The sequence below is a fragment of the Arvicola amphibius genome, chromosome 13, assembly GCF_903992535.2.
Source record: "Arvicola amphibius chromosome 13, mArvAmp1.2, whole genome shotgun sequence".
In the NCBI taxonomy this organism is placed as follows: Eukaryota; Metazoa; Chordata; class Mammalia; order Rodentia; family Cricetidae; genus Arvicola; species Arvicola amphibius.
In genome coordinates this window covers 45,697,155-45,718,390 of record NC_052059.1, presented here as the reverse complement: position 1 = coordinate 45,718,390, position 21,236 = coordinate 45,697,155, and the positions used below count along the sequence as shown (strand labels likewise).

The 21,236-nt window shown below is 40.7% G+C and overlaps 1 protein-coding gene across 1 annotated transcript in view; it reads right to left on the bottom strand.

Annotated features, from left to right (window-relative positions):
• The window catches only part of Adam28 (ADAM metallopeptidase domain 28), a 56,816-nt gene extending 40,552 nt beyond the window's left edge, over window positions 1-16,264 (bottom strand). Inside the window, exons 1-7 of the mRNA XM_042054075.1 lie at window positions 16,174-16,264; window positions 10,350-10,453; window positions 6,775-6,851; window positions 5,971-6,049; window positions 4,309-4,385; window positions 2,605-2,797; window positions 52-123 (exon numbers count right to left, since the gene is read on the bottom strand). Coding sequence (XP_041910009.1) covers window positions 52-123; window positions 2,605-2,797; window positions 4,309-4,385; window positions 5,971-6,049; window positions 6,775-6,851; window positions 10,350-10,453; window positions 16,174-16,225 — 654 coding nt within the window. The 5' untranslated portion in view covers window positions 16,226-16,264. The remainder of the gene's footprint in view (window positions 1-51; window positions 124-2,604; window positions 2,798-4,308; window positions 4,386-5,970; window positions 6,050-6,774; window positions 6,852-10,349; window positions 10,454-16,173) is intronic.
• Between the last annotated feature and the right edge of the window lie 4,972 nt (window positions 16,265-21,236).

Sequence of the window (21,236 nt, the reverse complement as noted above, 5' to 3'; positions counted from 1 at the left end):
TAAGTTATGCACAAGAGAATTTTGTGAGATGCATTTATCCGATGTAATTACCTCACCATTATCCAGGACCAGATAATATTCAATATATGTCTTAGGTTCTTGAGCCTTCCCATCATTCAGCTTCTGAAATAAAAGGAAGACCATGACTAAGACAATATGTTTCTCTGTGGATTTTTTACTTAGCATGTGCCATATTAGAAGAGGATAGATTGTACCTTACAATCAAGACAGACAATATTGCTGTTTTACCTCTACCACGACATTCAAGCATGCAGACAAGCAGAGTTCAGAAATGCTTGTCTTTCATGTTTCCATAATCAGAAACAAATTACTGAAGGTAGAGTCTTACATACTGTCTAGTGAGATGTATATTTATCTCCCATTTTCCATAGAAACAGAATATTTACTAGTAGTTTCTATGCAGTCACAACCTTCTGGGTGCTGGGAGAGATAAGTGTACTTGGTCCATCAGCTTGGTAACTCACAAGAGACAAACACACACTTGCACCCGCTCCAGCAGGCACACCCATACTCACATCAAGTGTAATTAGTGCTATGGGATGGATTCAATACGGGATTGAAGCTGGGTGATTAGATAATGATTACAAAATAGAGAGTTAGAAGATGCGTTTTTAAAGACTTGAGCTACACGGAATACTCATAAAAACGGGAGCCCAAGAAATGAAAATAATTGGAATGTAAACTAGAAAAGAAAAAAAAATGTAAAATCCCAATCTCTTTGGCTAATTGACAGTGATATGTTTAAAAAACAGGAAAAAGGGTTGTTTTTTCATCAGAATAATGGAATAAAAATTTATAGGAGGGAGACATCCAAAGTAGGGAATACTAGACAGACTCAGACAGACATCTGTAACTAATGGCAGTGGTTGGAACTGTCTGCTAAATGTGATGAGTGGAAAAGCCACCCAGGGGTTTTAGCATGATGCACTTTATAACAAAGCATCACTCAACCTAGGCCAGGGAGAATAGATTCTGCTAGGATGGAAACAGACATAGACAGGATGGATACAAGTTGTTGTCACGGTGATCTTGGAATGCTCTCCGAGAGCCCAGTGCAGAACTGAAATATGTGAAGAGATGGATAGCAAGCATTCTACTAACTGAGCTATATCCTAGCCCTACAGGGTCCCATTGAAGGAAAGAAGGTGCGGGACAAGATGAGATTACCCGGGAAGAATTCACTGAGAAAGCAAAACACAGGGAACAGTTTGCCAAGGGCTTCTAATATCAAGTGACCAACCAGAAGAGGAGTGAAAGAAAGGTGTTCCAGCACACAGCTCACAGAAGCAAGTTGGGAAAGCAAGGCCATTTCTACATGATCCCTAAGAATCAAGATGGAAGAGCAGAGGCTGGTGCCAACCAGAACCAGCATGATACTGAGAGAAACATGTAGCCAGGGCAAATTCTTCTGGGTTCCTAGATAAGGTTGGTGAAGATTCAATCCATAATGAAGAGAATGGCCTCCAATTTTACACAGAAGCAGTCTGCCTGGTGTTCCCAGATTCTAAGAACACTTGGAAGAGATCATCAAACAATGTAAGTAAACGGACAGGAACATGTTAGTGCACACCACAGCTGCAAACAGCTGGGTTTGTTTCTTCTTCTGTGGTCAGAACAGGATTCCATTCAAAAGAAAATATTCTTTGGGGCTGAAGAGACAGTTCAACAGATAAGAGCACTGGCTGCTCCTCCAGAAATCCTGAGTTCAATTCCCAGAAACCACATGTGACTCACAACCATCTGTCATGGGATCTGACTCTTACACACAAAACACATAAGTAAATCTTTTTAAAAATGGTTCTCCAAAAAAGAGAATATTCTGTGTTCCTAAAGGTATACCCTATGTTTATATTGCTTGTTACTGCATTTCTAGCACACTGAATATCTTTGAGTGCAAATCCATCATATTTCTACTACAAAAGAAAAGTCTTTACATGCGTGTGCTTTGTGGCGAGCTTCAGTGGGCACTGTGAGTGCTGTCTGCTCTTTGCTGTCCTATATCATAGCTCAAATTTCTTTTTAGCCTTTGTATATGGTTAATAATAACAGTTGTGCCAGATTCATATTAAGTGAATTAGTAACATACAACTTTTCCCATTAGTAAAAGTATAAATTATTAGTTTCAGTAGTGGCTATAAAATGTGAACCAGGCACACTGCTAAGATTAGAACCAAGGGCTGGAAAGGTGGCTGAGCAGATATAACCCTCCCTGTGAAAATGTGAGTGCTGGAATTCAGATCCCTAAACCCACTGTGAAAGATTCGTGGGTGTGGTAGCCTGCCTTTAATCCAAGTACAGAAAGGGCAGAGACAGGATATTCCTGGAGTAACCTAGCTAGGCAGAGTATCAATAACGGCACAGCCTGGGTTCATCAAGAAACCGTGGCTCAATATTGAAGTTGTGGATCATTTGAGGAAAACAATTGACGTCAGCCAGGGGTCTCTGCAGACACACATAGAGTCAATGTATACGCATACGCCTGCACATACAATACACACACACATGAGAAGAAGAAAAGGAAAGGATTAGAACCCAGGTTAGGACACAAAACTAAAATACCAGTAACAATCAAACTGTACATACAATTAGTCTGGTGGCAGATGGGACCATGTTCCCATGCAGCCCTTGTTGCCACCGCACATCATCCACGCCACAGCTGCTGTTAGCCTGGTCTTCGTTGGGGTCATCCTTGAAGACTGCATGGGCGTGCTCATCCAGGCTCACAGATCTCAAAGGTTCGATAAAATATCGTTCATCTCCTTGACTGAAGTAGCCCCTGAGGAGCATAAGAATTCAGACTTCTTAACGAAAGTATTCTTCGGCAGTTACACAGACACAGTGTCTTCAACGTCTTCATGACTTCCTAGCCAAGGCCAAAGAAGTGTAATCTTATGGTTACAAAGTAGCCCAGCTTTCCTGTTTCTGGAGAATGTTTCCTGATTCAGACTTCCCTTTTCATCCCGTTCCTACACTACAGAGCGTTGAAAGGGACCGTCACTTTGGAGTCTTATGAGGGATTACAATTCTAGGCCTGTTCTGATTAACCAAGAACCCAGAGAAACATTAATTAAGCAGCCTCATTTTTTAGTCTATAAACTAGAAAATAGAAGGGCTAGGAGGAGGGTGGTAGGGGTGGACAGACAAAGTGGGTGAAGCGTGTGGCCAGGGAAGATTTCCAGCGTCTTCACAAGCCCTGGTACTGAAGTCTGAGCTGATTCGTGGCTGGTTGCTCACTGCATTGTTTTTAAGGCTTACTAGCTTTTGTGCAAACAAAAAGAAATTCCAGTTGTGTTTTCACTCCGTAATTAATCTAGAGCTCCAATGGCTAAGATTGGTCTGCATCATATTTAACAAGACTATTAAGCCCTGTACTAAAAGCGGGGAATAAAAGATCTCCACAGTCTCTTCCTTTATGAACCTTATATTCAAAATGAGGAAAATGAATGTGAAGAAATAATTTTAAAAGTATATGTGGTTATTTAGCAAAGGCATATATATATTATATATATATACAACTATATCTAATTAGTATGAAGTAGAAATGCATGAGTATATAGTGTCTAAAACTAGAAGACAGCAAGTGTGTGTTCTTATTTCAGATGGTCCAGTTGAAGTAGGACGTTTCAGTAGAGACAGACATAGCAAACCAACAGGAAGTGGTAACTAGAAGACATAATCACTGGAGCTTGATAAGGAAATGGAGATGAGGCAGGGAATCTTCAAAGACTTCATGATACCTGACTGGCTAAGTTATAATGATTATTCTACTCATGAGGTAAAGAACACAGGGAAAGTAATGATTAATGAGACAATTGATTGACTTAGTTTAGAACACATTAAAACTTGAATTCTTCTCTAAGTTATCCAACTAGAAGTGCAGAAAAGGAAATCTGTCAGTTCTTAGTATTGATGGGGTAGACCAGTATGTGGGGAGTCACTAAACAGGCGGAAAGACACAGATGTTTTTAAGAATAAAACTAGAGATAATTAAAAGTGAGGAGAAGTTAGAGGAGCCCCTATACTCTCAAAGAGTCTGACTATAAAACTGAATCTAAAAAAATCTTCACTTTTAAATGAGAAAAAGAACAAAAACAAAATGAAAGGCAGTTCGGCTCTACAATTTTCATGCTTAAAAAGAAATGGTATGTTGGTGTGAAATTCAAAATTGTGTGCCCTTTAGGAATCACACTTAACTATATTATGTAACTAGTTATACTTGACGATCTTCAGACTTTTCAGACATGGACTCTATGCCAGTGGGATGTGGAAAGATTCCTGAAGTCTCACCGTAGACCGTCACACATGCTGATGCTGGCTTCAGAATCTTTCTCATCAATGATGTGTCCTTGGTAGTAACAGTTAACCTAAGGAGAATGAGAGGTATTTTGTAAATGAAAGTCTTCAGACTTTCAGAGGTTTTAGACTCCACAACCAATTGGAATTTGAAATCTTTGAATAGGAATAACTTTCTGCTGCACAGTAGTTAAGTTAGAGACTTTTTAAAAAATTAAATACAAGCTTTTTATGTATCAAATCATTTATGATAGTTAATGACTCCCTAAATGCTTATATTATACAGTATGTGTATTATATATAGTACTATAAATACAGTATACTATATAACATTATATAGTACAGTCTACTATTGTTGTAATGTATTAGTAATACTATATTACTAATAATATATTAGTAATAATAAAATAGATGAGCACCATGGATTTAGTTATCTAAGTTTAAAATCTGAGTCTCCAAAAATCTAACTTTTGCTTTCCTTCTATAAAAATGTATTACTCTCTGCACTTTTTCCAATTTGGAGTGACCACTCCCCTATCCCTTTTAAACCTATGGGTTATTCAGGTTGTTTGTCCAAAGAATCAAACTAGATTAAAATGAACCTGTACAACAGGCCATGATTCTATTTGGAGCAAAGTTCCAGAGTTATTTCTCCATGTGGCTGTTCCACACCAGAGCCTCCTTTCTTGGAAGCAATAGCAATGTGCCTACATAATCCCAGAAGGTTTGAAGGCTTGCAACATCAAAAGAAGATCTGAGGTAGATGCTTTGCCACACAGTTATGGGTTCCATGTGTCAAGCTCCACATGGGGAGCTCAGGGGACAGATCAAGAATGGAGTTACTTACAACAACATGGAGTTCTACAATTAATGTTGTGTAAAAGGAGACTGAGCCTTTGTTTCCTGCTGGGCGCTATTATGTAAATGGAGACTGTTCATTCATTTCCTGACTGCCAAGATACAAATAATCACACAGAAACTTTATTAGTTACAACACAATTTGGCCAATAGCTTAAGTGTATTCCTAGTTAGCTCTTACATCTTAAGTTAACCCATTTCTATTAATCTATGTATCACCACAAGGCTGTGGTTTACCAGTAAGGATCCAGAGACTTTCTCCTTCAGCATCTCCACGGTGTAACCTTGACCCCACCTACTCTCTCTATATATATCTCTGTTTTAATTTTCTGCCCGGCTTTATTCTGCCCTGTCACAGGCCAAAGCAGTTTCTTTATTAACCAGTGATAATAAAACATATTCACAGAATACAGAGGGGAATCCCACATCAATGTTGAAGTAGTCTTCAGTGTGACAGACCATATAATTTGGAGATGTGATAACAAATATCTAAAAATACCAGGCGTGCATATCTCCTCATGTTACAGAGTTCCTTGCAAAAAACAAGTCTTAAAAAAAAATATGAGCTCCTAGTGCCTGCCTCCAATGAAAGCTGGAAAAAGTTCCTGGGGTCATCCTTCATCATTCTTAGAAAAATATAATAATGTGAGAAGATTAATTAAGTAATTACTGCTATTGGAGAAAAAAGTAACACCAAGACTGCAAAAGCAGTTCCAGCCCTGTTTGTCTGGCAAGGACACTGGAAGTAAGCCTGCAGGGGGCACTCTGTTATTAAGGGGCCTGGGGGACTGGGTTTACCATGATTTGTGGGCTTGTGGTGACCTCCTTTCCACTGGAATTATAGTATGTTTCCGAGTAGCCTGGTGCTAGGAGCTTGCTGGAGAAAGAAAAAGGAAGAGCGTGGTTACACATGTCAACTATGAAAGTCCAGCAAACGAATAAGCCTTCCCAGGCTATGAAGACAAGTGCTAACTCCTCAGCTTCCCCTATGTGCCAGACAAGTCTACACAGGAAAGCACTGCTCACATAGGTCAGGCCAGAGGAGTAGGGAGCGGGGGAGGGGCAGGAACATTCCAGAGGGCTGTGGAAAAAGCCCCTAATCACAGGGGACTTGGTTGCTATTCCCAGGAGAAACTTGAGAAGAAGCAGAATCGAAGTCAAAGGTGGTAGAAAGCAGTTCCTGCAACCAGTTTGGCACAAATGCATAGCATTACCCACACCCCCCTCCTCTGCCCCAGTCCTTTCCAAAGGACAGTAATGTGAGGCCCTCTCTCAAGCACACAAATGGACAAACAAGCAAAACTTAAAGCAAATTATATTGGAACCACTCCAGTCCTTGCTAAAGCAATCTAACCTGTCTTCTTGCACCTCATTGTTGGGTTCTACTTATAAAGTTTCAAAGGCCTAGTAAACTATTAATTTACTTAATGCCTTTCTACGACGCAAGAGAAAAGAGCATTGGCTGGGTCCTTGGGCTCATTGGAAGTGAAGGCTGGAGGGTCAAGCCTTGGAGGCACTAAAGCTCATGACAGCCCCTGCCGGCACACTTTCCTACTGTAGCCTGTTGTGGGGGAGGACAGCAGCATCTGGAAACATACTCACTTGTTCTTCTTCAAGTACAGGACTGCCACCTTGCCATTGATTGTCATCTGGTACTTTAGCTCAGTTTCAAATGCTTCCTGCAAAAATACACCAAGATTTACCTATGATCAACCCATGGCAATTTCTATCGATGTAATCCTTGGCAAGTAATGCTTGATTTCTCTAGCAGTGGACTGTGAGACCAACTGTCTATGCAGACTAGAAGTGTTCAGCCTATGGGTCATGACCCCTCTGGTGTGGGGGGGTCACATATCATATATCCCACATATGAGATATTTACATTACAATTCATAACAGTAGCAACATTGTAGTTAGGAAGTAGAAATGAAAATAATTTTATAGTTGGGGGTCACCACAACCAAAGGAACTGTATTAAAGGGTCACAGCACTAGGAAGGTTGAGAACCACTGGTCTCTACCCTGTGCAATAGATCAATCAAACAACTAAACAGACAAATAAGCTCTGTGTGTGCATGTGTGTATACGTGTGAGTGTGTGCTGAGAACTGACCCCAGAATCTTGGAAATGCTGGCTAAGGACTCTATCACTGAGTTCCATTCTAGGCCCCTTATCTGATATCTTTATATATAGTCTTGATATTCTTGGCAAGGCTTTATTTGGATCACCAAGTGTTTATGGAAACAAATATTTATATTCCGGAACATAGATTAGAGGATGGGATGAGGGAGTGGGGGTGTAGGAATATGCTAAAGACATAGAAAGTGCCTTTAACTAGGGCCAGCTTAGGTGTGGGTGAAGGGTTGCCTAGCAAGCTGAACTCTGTCACTAGTGAATGAAAGCATGAAACAGCTCCTGCCTTTCCACTCTGAATTCCATATAAGCATCATGCCATGAGCACCCCACACACATTTGTACATATATATATATATATATATATATATATATATATATATACACACACTCATCTATATATGCACACACACATATACACGTACTAAACAAATAAATATATAAATATATGTAATAAAAAATTAAAATACCCAAGTAAATAGCTTCAAACTAGAAGGAAGGTTGTATTTACTCTCATAGACACATGCACACACATGCACACACCACCTTATATTTGTAAAACCAACGTTATTTTAGAATCAAGAACTAAATTGTGTAAGACAAGCCATGAAGTGTGATTTCAGGAAATGATTCTGTTAGTCTGCACATAAATATACCACAATGACTTTACAGAATATATAAGGTGATCGAGAGAGAAGAAGGGAGAGAGACAGAAATGTGTGTTGTGTGTGCGCGCTCGCACGTGTGCGTGCGTCCATGCGTGCACGTGTGTGTGTATAAACATTTAAGTGGCAGAGAATCCACAAGAAATTGTAGAGAGTCAGACATAAGCACTGGCAAAGAAAGAAAAAGACAGCACCAACACTGACTTTCAAATAGCTGATGTCGCAAAGAAGAAGAAGTGAAAAGAGCCCATTCACAGAAACCAGAAAACTCTTGAAAATGTGTCATAACGCATGTGACACAGTGAGTAACACATGCAGAGTAGTTATTTTCAACCTACTTCACTTTGCATAAGTTAAATCTTCCATTTTCCACACAGTACCACCACCGTTATTATATGCACATGAAGACAGAGGATTATTTAAAGTCAGAGTTTTCAACAGGAGAACTGGCAAAGCTAAACATGAACACACTCACCCTTGCCACTCGGTCACCATACATCAGGATAATGTAAGGCTTGTGTGGCTGTTCGGTGGTAACCTAGACAAGCAATGTGTCTGCAGTAACAACAAGACACAACATCATACACATCCCTCTGCAAACCAGTCTAAAGGCCAAAATTGTGAGACTGGAGGAATGGTTCCTTGTTAAGAGCACTTGCTGCTCTTTCAAAGAACCCCAGTTAGGCTTCTAACACCTAAGAAGGGTGGCTCACAAGCATTTGTAACTCCGTCTCCAAGGGGTCTGATGACCTCTTTTGACCTTTACAGGTAACTACCTGCACTTGTACATATATACACACAGACACATGGCACATATGTATAAATAATTTAAGAACTAATTGACCATCTACCATAGCCAATGGCTATAATCTATGGTTTCATATCAAAATATAATTTTCAAATAAAAGCTTGATTTGTGATTGTTTCATAGCTTTGATAAACTCACTTTACCTATGTTCAAACTTCCTCAAAACACTCAGACAAAAATGTAGCTGACATTTTTGATATTGAAAAAAGTTATTTGAAGAGAATTTCCTTGAAGAAGACTACTGCAGGTGGAGTCCATCAGAGTTTGTGGGACATTTTCCTGATAAAGACACTTTGGGAAAGAGACTTGTTGTGGCAATTACTAGGTAAAGATGTGTTACATTTGTCTATGATGAAGAATATTACTTTATCGGTATAAAGCTGTGTTACATTTGTCTATGCTGCATTTAACAATGTAAGGATGCTCTATATTTGTTTATGCTGCATTTGTTTAATTATGGAAAGATGTGTTGCTGTTTCCACCTTGCCTACCTAAGGCACCTGATTTGACTAATGAAAAGTTGAACAACCAATACCTAGGCAGAGAAAGGATAGGCAGGATTGGTGGGCAGAGAGAATAAGCAGGAGGAGAAATCTAGGCTTGAGAGAAGGGGAGAAGAAGAAGAAGAAGAAGAAGAAGAAGAAGAAGAAGAAGAAGAAGAAGAAGAAGAAGAAGAAGAAGAAGAAGAAGAAGAAGAAGAAGAAGAAGAAGAAGAAGAGAATGAGGGAGAAAGAGCGCCCCCTCCCCCGGTCAAGAAACCAGGCAGTCACAAGACAGACAGACACTAGAGGAAACAGGAAAGTAAGACATACAGAAAGAAAGAAAGGAAAAAAAAAAAAACCCCAAGGCAAAAGATAGACAGAAACAAGTTAACAAGTTAATTTACATTAAAGAGATAGCCAGAAATGAACCTAAGCTAGGACAAGCATTCATAATTAATAAGATGCCCCCATGTCGTGATTTGGGAGCTGGTTGGTGGCCCCAAAGGAAAAGGCCTGGTACGCAGACTCTACTAAGAGTCCTGCTAGCACCAATTGGAGTTGGAAGAAATTGAATGAAGAGAATTTCTGATAGGGGGATACACACTTTTGAGTGGTTGCATTTTGGATGATTTCAGTTATCAGTGACTTCCGTCTATCTCTCTGTTTCTGACTCCCAACAAATGTTGCAGAACATACATTATTAGAACGTTGCTGTTGAATGGAACATCATATTTTACTATGCAAATAGGCCCTCTGAGTCTAGCTCAGGATGGCCTACAACTCGCCATATAGCCCAGGCTGATATCCAACTCACAGACATATAGACCACCCCCCCCCCAGGAATTACAAGTGTGCACTGCCATGCCCAGATCGGCATATCATGTTTTAGCTTTCTTCTTGTGACTAATTAAAAATCTGAGCTACTGCTGCCTGACAATGTGTTATTTCATTACAATATAAGAATTACACAAAATTTAATGCTCTCTACATAGAAAAGGTACAAAGTTCAGACAAAATGCTAATTTATATGTGCCCGGGCATACACATCGGCTGCATGGACAAGAAAGAAGACAAGCACAGATGTACTAACCTTTGGCTCTGGCTCTTTGGTCTCTCTTTTGCGCAATGGATGAAGTCTTATGGGATAAACCACTTCATAATTCTTGGCCCTTGGGAGTTCTTTGGCTGCACTCGCTGGGGGAGAAAGAAGGACGAGAAGACGAAGCTGTGGGGCAGAACCAGCTGTTCAGAAGTGGCCACCGTGATGAACGATGCCACACAGAGCCCTTCAGCGATTTGTGTCCCGACACAGGGAAAGCTGGAGAACACTAGAAACCCATTCCCCACCCCACCCCAATATTTAATCTCTGTCCTTTGGTATTTCTCAGGGAGGTATTTCCAAGTGTCTCTCTGAAGACAACATTTTTTGTTAATGTTCCCATTTCTTTTAATCCTTTTGGATCTGGGCAGTGACTCTACAGCGGGAGACCAAGACAAGTACAAGCTAAGCAGCGTTCAGTTCCCGTGGATGCTGGTTACTCCCATGATAACACAATAGAAATACTCCAAGACCTCGCTGCTATGAAGATGGAATCAGATGCCCACCATTTCTGATCAAAACACATGTTCCTTGGCATTTTCAACAGTAATATTTAAACCGTAGCCCCCCATAAGAAAAAGCTCTGGTGCTGGGATCATAGAAAGGGCTATCATGAGCGGTCCTGACAAGCCTTCATTTTTGGCATAGAAAAAGAAGAAAATAAGAGAAGTAGAGAATCTGAACAGAGGCGCTGATCTGGGCAGGGCTGGTTGGAAGCCAGATTCACACCATGAGGAAAAGAGAAAGTCACCCCAAACAACCAATTCACATCTCAGAGGCTCAGGCCCAAGCCTTTTCTGGAAACTAGGCTAAAGAAAAATCCAGAGCTTTCCATATCTTTAATTAGATTTTTCATTTTTCTTTTTGTTCTCCACATGGTATGGTCCCAGCTCTCCGCAGGTACCTCCGGAGGAAATGTGAATGGTCCCACTCTGGCTGCAGCGGGTGCCTAAAGGCCCGACTGGGATGAAGACCAGTGGAACTCGGAGAACAGAGGCAGGATGCGTGTCACAGGGTCTAGAAAAAGCTTCCTTTTCTTCTCTGTGTCATTATTTGGAGTTTCTCTGAGGGCAAACCTAGCTCCCAGATCAAGCACTTACAGTTACATCAACCAATACTACTGTTGCCCACCCAATAGAAGACAGAAATGACAGAGTTTGCCAAGCAGGATAGCACTTGACAGCTTAGCGCAATGACTTCTCAGAGAATAAGCATTAATTCCTTTTCATTTTATTTTCATGAGAATTGAAGCAAACAGTAAAAAAAAAGAAAAAAATTCTAGTGATGTCGGTTTGGAATGTTTTTAGTTCATTTGATCGCACAAGAACCATTTAACCCAGGAGATTAGGAAACCTCATTAAGCGCTAAGGATGCACTCAGCGTCAAAATAGCAATTAAGGTAATGAAGGAAAGAAGCTTTCTCTCTATGGCTTACTGTTTACTCTTAGAAGACATTTCAAAAACAAAGCTAAGGCTGGAGAGGTGGCTCCGCAGTTAAGAACTCTGGCTGCTCTGGCAGAGAACCGAGGTTCCATTCTCAGCACCCACAGGAGAAAAGCAACTCACAAATGTGGGTAATTCTAGTCTAGAAAATCTGAGGTCCTCTTCTGGCCTCCTTGGCCACCAGGCCTGCAAGTGGACTACAGACATGGATGTAAGCAAAATATCCGTATACACAAAAATGTAAAATATGTAAATAAAGACATTTAAAGTCGTGTGCAGATACTACAATATCTTCATTTTAGATGTGGAAAATTTTAACTGCCTGGAAAGTGAGGGAAGATTAAGATATGTCCAAGTTGTCTATAATATTATACAAGCAAACACAAACTGCTATAATGTCTTCGGAAGGACCCCGCTCATTAAAATACATTTTCATCAGCTGTGAAAGTAAGTCTTTATCATGCTTCTATAGTAATACAAAGTTTTTTTCTTTCTTTTTTTGTCTTTTTGTTTGTTCTTCATTTTTCCAGGCCCCACTAGGCTTAGCCTCAAATTCAAGAGCTTTCTACTTCCAAATCCCAAAGCTGGGCTTCTCTACCTACATCTCTAAGCCCAGTCCACAAGATTCTTGGATTGCTTGTTTCTTGCAGTCATGAGGTAATCACTGTATTTTTTATTTCTATGGGATGAAATACAAACTTTATTAAATATATATGCAATTCATTTTAATGTCAGTGAAAAAAGTAATAGTATTGGGCACAAAAATAACATCTTAATGTTCTAAAACATGGGCTGGTCATTCTCGCCTGCTGAAATTTTGTGATTACTTCAGAGCAGTGAGATGCCAAGAGGTAAGAAAGAGCTCTTGCCAAAAATGAGCTAATGGCATGGGTACAATTCCCTGCAGCCTCTTTTAATTCACTGGCACAGAACAAACACGCCATACGGTGCCAGTGTGTTGCCTGGTGTATTATGGTGTCTAATCGTTGCAATTAGTTCCAGAATGTTGAGTTATGAAGCCATCTCTCACTAATACTCGAGCAACAACAATTCATTTCTTTAAATGCCATACAAGGGGAGTGGTGGAGCTGGGGAGATGACTCAGTAGTTAAGAGCACTTCCTGCCCTTTCAGAGGACCCCAAATTCACTTCCTATCACAACTGCCTGAAACTGCAGTTCTGGGGCCTCTGATTCTCCTGGTCTACACAGATATCTGCACTCTGCACACACACACACAGATGCCCTCACAAACTCACAATTACAAAGTAGAAGTAACTTTTTAAATGCCATATTGGAGGGATGGAGCAATGGCCCAGTGTTTAAGTTACTCTTCCTAAGGATAAAGCACCCACATACATAAACATTTTTTAGTTTTTTTTTTAATAACAAAAAGTCATATCAGTTGGGCTCATCCCCAACACCTGTGGTCCTAACAGGAAACCTGCTGAAGCTCCCTTTGAGTCATAAAGCGATGATTATACCCTACCTGACCCTTCTATAGAGAGAATGTGACAACAGCCCCACTTCTCTTTGGGGAGAAAGTGAACAGGGAACTAGGTCACCCCACCCAACAGCAAGCCCCTTTTGGTGCCACACATGTTGAACACACACTTCCAGTTAGTTGAAAGCCTAACATTTCATGAAACCGAAAGCCACCAACTCGTTTTTAACTTAGGAGTCAACACAGTGTATACTACTCACAAAATTTATTTCCAATCCACTCTTCAGTGGGGAGGCACTTCCAAGCAGAAACCCAAACAAACAAAAGTGTTTCTTTTAACAACTTCGCTTAGCTATATAAAATAAGCTACGTGTTTAGTTCATTCCAAACCCTTGCAACACCATCCGTTCTCTAAAGAAAACAGATAGGATTTCTCTTAAAAGGCTCCCGTTCTCCTGAAAGCAAGAAGACCCTAGAAATAGGATGTCTGAGGTGTCGGAATTTTCACAGCATAGAAAAGGAATGGAGTAGACACAGATCTTGTTTGCCTCATGCATCCTCTCATTTGATGGCGATGAGGCAGCCTCTTCCCAGGTGAATAAAATCAAGTTAATTATTTAGAAGCCAGTGGCACAAACAGAGCTAACTGCCATCCAGGGATTACAGAAATCCAAGGCGTAACACAATATGTTTCTATTAAATTTGTCTGAATGCTTGTTTGCTTTCTCTCTCCCACAGAACTCATGTGTTGAATTAGTGTTGACTGGCAAAACTGGATCAAGAGAGAGAAGGCAGCCAGTCTGGCTTGAGCTAGAGGTGTGAGTCTGTGGTTGTGGATCAGACTATTTTCACTGTTCGTTAGGTTAAAATAAAGCAAGACTCACTAATGAGACTGTCATAGCTGACCTCATTCTAGATTGCTGTTCTATCTGGGTCCATTTGGGGGACCATTTGTGTATAATATTGGCATCTGCATGTTGCTCCAATTCTGTTAGAAATAGTGTCAGGGTTGTCTTTCCAAATGAGGCATCAAGCCTTTAACGCAAGTTTATGCTACGACATTGACTCTCTGTCCCCCTCAGACTCTTGAACTTGTGAACATTATTCAGGAAAAGCGAGTATAGGGGGAAACTAGAGCCCATATCCTAATGAAGTCTATTATTTGCCTAAATAGGTTAAATTGTGAATAATAGCTTACCTTTTCCAGTCACTTTATAAAGGCCAGAAATAACTGCTAGTTAAAATAAATGTATTTTTAAAGCCACTGCATCCCTGGACAAATGAGATGGAAATTTGTCTTTTGTCAATGCACCAATTTATTTCCTCTTCCCCTAAACATTTTCCGTGTCTTTCAAAATATGTATTTTTACTTTTCCTATGATGAAATCCCATGTCACTTTTCTCAGGAAACAGTGAAGTTCATTACAAGCATCTGGCCCAATTTTACATATTTTTTCTTTTATTTTTAGTGGAACCAGGTAAACGATAGAGCCAGAAGGCACGTGCATGGAGTACAGATGATGTGGAGGGAGAAATAAAGAAGAAGACGTAAGAAAACCAATCTTCTGTTTCTTGCATTCTGGCTGGAAAACCCTTGCTAGACTCCCAGTAAGGATTGGTTTTCCAGCCAGAATGACATCACACTTCTAGGGGGGATTCTAAGACTTTGCATCACTTGCTGCCATGTGCTGATGTAGAGTGGGAGGAGCAGAAACAGCTTTGTTTCTGGAGATTTCTACCGGATGTCCCTGACATGACAGAAGCATGCATGCACCCCTATCACCTGTGAGACTGTCACTGGATCTGCCGAATCTTTCTCCCTTGAGCAGAGCTGACTCCCAAGCAGTTCTGTTCCTACTAAGAGTGGTGTCCCCAACAGCACTGGGGACAATGTTTTCAGAAATATGAGGAAGGAATCTTTACAAACACTTCAATTCCTGCAAATCCAAATAGGAATTTTAAGTCAAGAGCTCACGTATTTAAGGATATAATAGTATCCTAAAATTCAACGGTGTTTTACAAGTCTGAGAAACAAAGGAGAAGCCATTTTTAGTAAGAAGGTGCAGAACGGGTCGGGGAGGGGGACAATCTTCTTGTGCTTGCCCCTGTCACTTCTGTTCATCATTCTTTCACTCCTGGGTCCCAGCAAACATTTCATGATCCAGGAAAACATTTGCCAGCTAGGATGAAGATTCAAGCTCCGGACACAGACACAGAAAAGCTAGAAAAATGTGTAGTCAGGTCCCAGGCGTGAGAGCCTAAGATGAGAATTTATAAAATGGTGCAACCTACTTGCTAGAACATGTTATGAAGGAGAATTCACTGCATCCAAATTCTTAAGTGTCTGCTGTAGCCATTGTAAGGGAAGGTTATCAACACACCTAACTGAGACTCCTCCTCACCAATAACATCACAATGCTTTCTCACAAATTTGAGCACGGCACCCTGCCAATTAACTGCATCCATTACCATTGAGCCTACAAACGTGCTGTCCAAAGTATTTGAAGTTGCTGAATTGGCCCCCGTTATAAGAGCAGATACTTTCTCTAATCCTTGATGGGCAAAACCACTCAAATTTTGAACTAAAAATTGACACAATTGGTTTTGATAGCTTTGTGGATTGTTGTTGTTTGTTTGTTTTTTGGTTTTGATTCAAAGATCATATTCATGGTTTAAATGTACAAGAGCTTCCTTTTCTCTTTTAAGGAAACAGCTGAAAATAAATGCTCCACACAATCCTCTATTTGCTCTCTTTCACGTCCATTACAGCCTTCAAACCACAGCTTAAAAACAGCCCAAAAGGCTAGTAAAACTGGCAAAGGGGAAGAAACAGCTATCTAATGTATTATACACCCTATGACTAGGAGCGGCTGACTAGCATGTCGTCCTGTGACACATTGAACAGAGCCCAGAGAAGGGTTAACACATACCTGGAACTGGAGAAAGAAAGAAAGAGATTACCAGAAGACTCCATTGCAACATGCTGCGGTCCCAGGAGCAGTGCCTGCCTCCGCTCACACCTGTAAGGCTGCTTCTGCTCCAGCCTCCTCTTAAGGGAGACAGAATGAAACTCCCTGCTTCATTGTGTACGCATGAGCAAGTATTTACTGAAGGTGTTGCACAACTTGGGAGCTGTGGTCCCGCCACAATGGCATGGCAGGAGGAAGTCCTGACCGCCTCTTGCCTGGCTCTAAAATTTCCTGTATTAGCAGCTATTGTTTCCCTCTCTTTATTCTCTATGAATTTACCCACTCAAGAGTAAAATAGCAAGTTTTCAGTGTATTGTTATAGCTCAGTAGGTCACAAAGAAGTAACTACCTTGAGATATCTTGATATATACTCCAGGTTGAATATCCTATACATAATTATATTTGGAATATGGACATGCTGTATACAAATATACATGCATATTATGAATGTTATATATATTATATATTATACATATTATATATAATATATATTATATAACATACACATGTTATATATAATATATTTAAATATATGGATTTCTCATTTTCAGCTAATCAATAAAAAGTTATGGAGAATATTATTCTTTGCATATATATTTATTTTATAGCTAATTTCTAATTCCTTTTAATATCTATGTGATATCTTATGTCTATAAGATATCTATAGCTAATATCTTATTCCAATTACTCTGCCCAGTCCTCTCACACAATGATGTTCACAAGAAGCTTTGACTGTCCTGAAATAAGAAGCTTTTGAAGACAGGACTTCACAAATCCTAGGCTAGGCCCCAACATACTGTGTAGCACAGGATGAACTTGAACTCTCCACTCTTCTGTCTCTAGCCCGAGGGCTGGCATTGCAGGAACTTCACACTCAGGGTTTTACATAGTGCTGCAGATCAAATGCAGGGTTTCACACATGCCTGGCAAGCCTTTGTCCAACTGAGTTACTCCCCTTATCCTAAAAATTTTGCCAACGCAAGTACAAGAACATCCGGACCACCACAGTGTTTGCAGCCTCACTAATGACCTGGGTGAGATGGGGATGTCAACTTAAGGAGGGAAGAGGAGCAGTCTATGAACCTGTCACTTGGATATGTGCAGAAATCATACTCTGAAATGAAAAAGGAATGTGTTTAGTTGCTTATTAAATTTTAGGTACCTTCTTAGATGATTATTCTTCTTATTTAAATCCTACAGACACATTTGTCTGTCAAGTACCATTTTACCTCCATTTTGTCTGTGGAAAAATGGAATTTAGAAACATAAAAGGGTCCACAAGAGTAAGATTCTGCGGTCTTCATTGTGTAGATTAAGAGGATTAGGCTGTTTGCTCACATTACTCAGGCAGGAATAGAAGAGGAGGAATTTGAACTCCATGCTGTCTGAGCTCTTAGTCACACACCTTCATGTTTCTTAGTTATCTCTCTCTCTCTCTCTCTCTCTCTCTCTCTCTCTCTCTCTCTCTCTCTCTCTCTCACACACACACACACACACACACACACACAGTTATTTCTAATGATAAGATCCCTGTGGGGTAGAAATCGCTCTGAGAACAAATTGTGAATGCATAGCCCGTAGCTGGGACACATGCGTTATACACTATCTTAATACAAAGCACATTTTGGTGCTAAAGACATGTTAGTAAAAAGGACTGTTTTTCAGTGACCATAAAAGCACCACACAACCACAAGAGGATTGTAAATCTGATTGACAGCATTTCAAGATAGAGGTTGAGAGCCTACTACTAGTAGGGAGCTCGTCTCTTCAACCCACACTCTACAGCTTTTCCTTTTCCAGGCAAGAGGGAGGCTATCTTCACTTTCTTATTTAGTTCTTTGAGAATTTCGGACAATGAGTTTTGACCATATTCACCCCTCCCCCAACTCTTCCCAGATCCACTCTCCCCCGACTCATCCAACTTTTTGTCCTGTTTTTGTTTTGTTTTGATTTATTTATTTATTTATTTACCTATTTTTACCCATCAAATCCAGTATGTGACCATATTGTCTTGGATGTGTGACCTTCCTCTAGAGTGTGACTGACTTACCTCTCTGGGAGAGGGAGCAAAGAAAACTGGGTCCCTCTCCCAGAAGCTATCAACTGCAAATGACTCATCAGCTGGGGGTGAGACTTCCCTTTCACCTCCATTCTCTGTGCTGGAATTTGCCCTGGCTTGAGCTTGTGCATGCTGTTACAGTCGCTATGAGTTCATGTACGCCCTGCTGTGTCTGAAGTCTTGAGGACATGGCTTCATTGAAGTCACCCATTACTTCTGGCTCTTATACGTTCCTCCACTCCTCCCAAATAGATCCCTGAGCCCAAAGGTATGGGATGTGATAAAAAGTGTCTCATTTAGAGCTAAGAATTCTTCAATTTCTTTTCCTCTGCTTTGGTCGGTCAGTTGTGGTCCCTATTAATCACAATCTGCTGCAAAAAGAAGCTTGTATGATGAAGCATTGATCTATGGGTATGATTAATAAGTCATTAGGAGTTAGTTTAATACTATGTTCATTTTATTTTTTCCTTCATTTATTTTATTGCACATTAATTAGTACCTAATTTGTGTCACACAATAAAAAGACCCAATCACTGTTTTGAGATGTTTCCAGTCTGGGTAAGAGAGACAAGACGACTTCCATGGAATTACAGAAAGTGAGGGAATGAGCTGCAAGTCAAAATAAACAAACATAAGCACGGGGGAGTGGGAACTATTGCTTTCTTGGCTCAGTACACAGACCCCTGATATGAGATTGCAAGCATCAAAGTCATACACAGAAGCAACATTCCCCAGCATCTCTCTGACATAGGACAAACTAGCTCTACTCAGGGCAATGATTAAGTGTTCCACAGTCACAGTGTACCATGTCAGAACAGAGATCCAGACCAAGCTAAACTTGCCATCCTATAAAAATGCAGTGATGAATAAAAATAAGGGGGGAAGAATAAGGACAGAAATTGTCAGAGTGGATCTTTGACACTTTTTGGCGAGTTTAGAAGTACCACAGCCCTGCATGGTGCAGCAAAGGAGCAGTCTTCTTCACGCCATCCCAGGAGCCAGAAGGTTCTCAGGAGTAGATGCTGCAGCTGGAGGAGGAGCACGTACTCTCTTGAAAGGGAATACGGAGTTCAATTCCTCACTGTACCACTTTCCATGCTTCCCTGAATTACTTTGTCTTAGATCTCAATAGGTAATAGTAAGTTTCTAATTTTGCACAATACATACAGTGAGAAGTTGATTCTAAAGACCTTATGGAGAACAATGGAGGTGTATATTGGACAAGTGTTCATAAAATGACTATATTATTCCCTACAAACACCAGCTTCTCTGAGTTAAAGGTCATCTGGACAAAGATCCCTGCAAGATGATCAGTTTTTAAGAATCACATTAAAAGCAGTGGGATGAAACTCGACCTCGATGCAAAGGCCATTGGTGCTTTGAATCTCATGCAATTGTACAGCTCCTGTCTACTATGATTTGTGGAAGGGATTCTGGGAAAGCCACCCCCCTCAACATGCCTAATACCACTTTGAGTACATTGTTGTAATTTCACTTATTCTTTTTTCTTATTTCAATCTTTATTTATAAGTGTGTATGTTTGCCAGGTGTGTTCAGTGACCATCAAGGCCAGAAGGGGGCATAAGATGTCCCGGGGGTGGAGTTAAAGGAGGTTGTGTGTGTGTCCAGATGTAGTTGTTCAGTGCTCAACACAAGTCCTCCTGCAAGAACAATGAGCACTCTTGACTGCCGAGCTCTCTCTCCAGTCCCATAAGATATGTTTATGAAAGCTTTATGATATCGGGAACCCCAGTGAATATGCAGAAATGGAGGACCAGTGGCACTGTAGGAGTCTGAGGTACACACCAGGGGGTCTATCCAGCTCTTGGACCACCACACTGAGGAGGTGCAGTTCACTGGGATGTCATTGTGAGACAGTCCTTCACGGATGCCAGCTGGGATGTTCTCGCTAGAGAAAACTCTCTGCTAACACACACACACACACACACACACAGAGAGAGAGAGAGAGGAGCAGAGAGAGAGATAGAGAGGAGCGAAGAGATAGGAGGATAGCAGAGGAGAGAATTGAGGCTGAGGATGTCATTCTGCCACAGGCCTAACCTAAGAAGCTGCATGTTGTTGTGCTTTGAAAAGCAGACTTGGAGCAGTGGTCTGCAGTAGGCTACAATGCCCCTTTAGCCTTCCCTTCCCTGTTCAGGTGCCCACCTCAAAAATTAAATTGCTGGAGCAAAAGACCCAGAGAAGTGGAGAACGTGTATTAGGGTCTTCATGGTTTTACTTTTCCTGTTGTGGGGGACAAAATCCTTGACAAGAAACAACCGAAGGAAGGGATATTTACTGTGGTTCCTAGTTTAGAGGATCCAGGTCTTCCTAGCGGGAAAGGCATTGGAACTGGAATGAGAACTGGGGTGTGGATTGTCAACATCTTATTAGCTCATGTAGTAAAGGGAACTCAGGCTGGAAGTGGGACTAGGCCATATGCCTCTCATATCCACTTCGGGGATCTATGTCCCAAAATTACCCCAAATTTCCACAGCAAGCTACCCACTTGCAGCCATACCCATGAACCTGTAGGGGGGCCACTTCACATTCAAACCAGAGTTAAATGTATTATACTTGTGATAATCCCCCACACCCAGAAATGGGAAGACTGACTCAGTTTGGGTTGACTTCTCAAGACTTATGGATGAGTTCCAGTTCAAGAAACGTATTGCTGTGTTGTGTTCTCTGTATGTTTACCTTATTTAAGAGCTTAAAGACACTTTTCAAAATTAATTACTTAAGTGTTTAGATCTAAACAACCTGTGGATTGCAACCCCTTTGGGGCAAAATGACCTTTTCACAGGGGTCACATGTCAGACATCCTACACATCACATATTAACATCACAATTCATAATACTAGCAATTTTACAGTTATGAAGTAGCAACAAAGATAATTTTATGGTGGGGGGGGGCGTACCATAACATGAAGAACTGTATTAAAGGGTCTCGGCATTAGGAAGA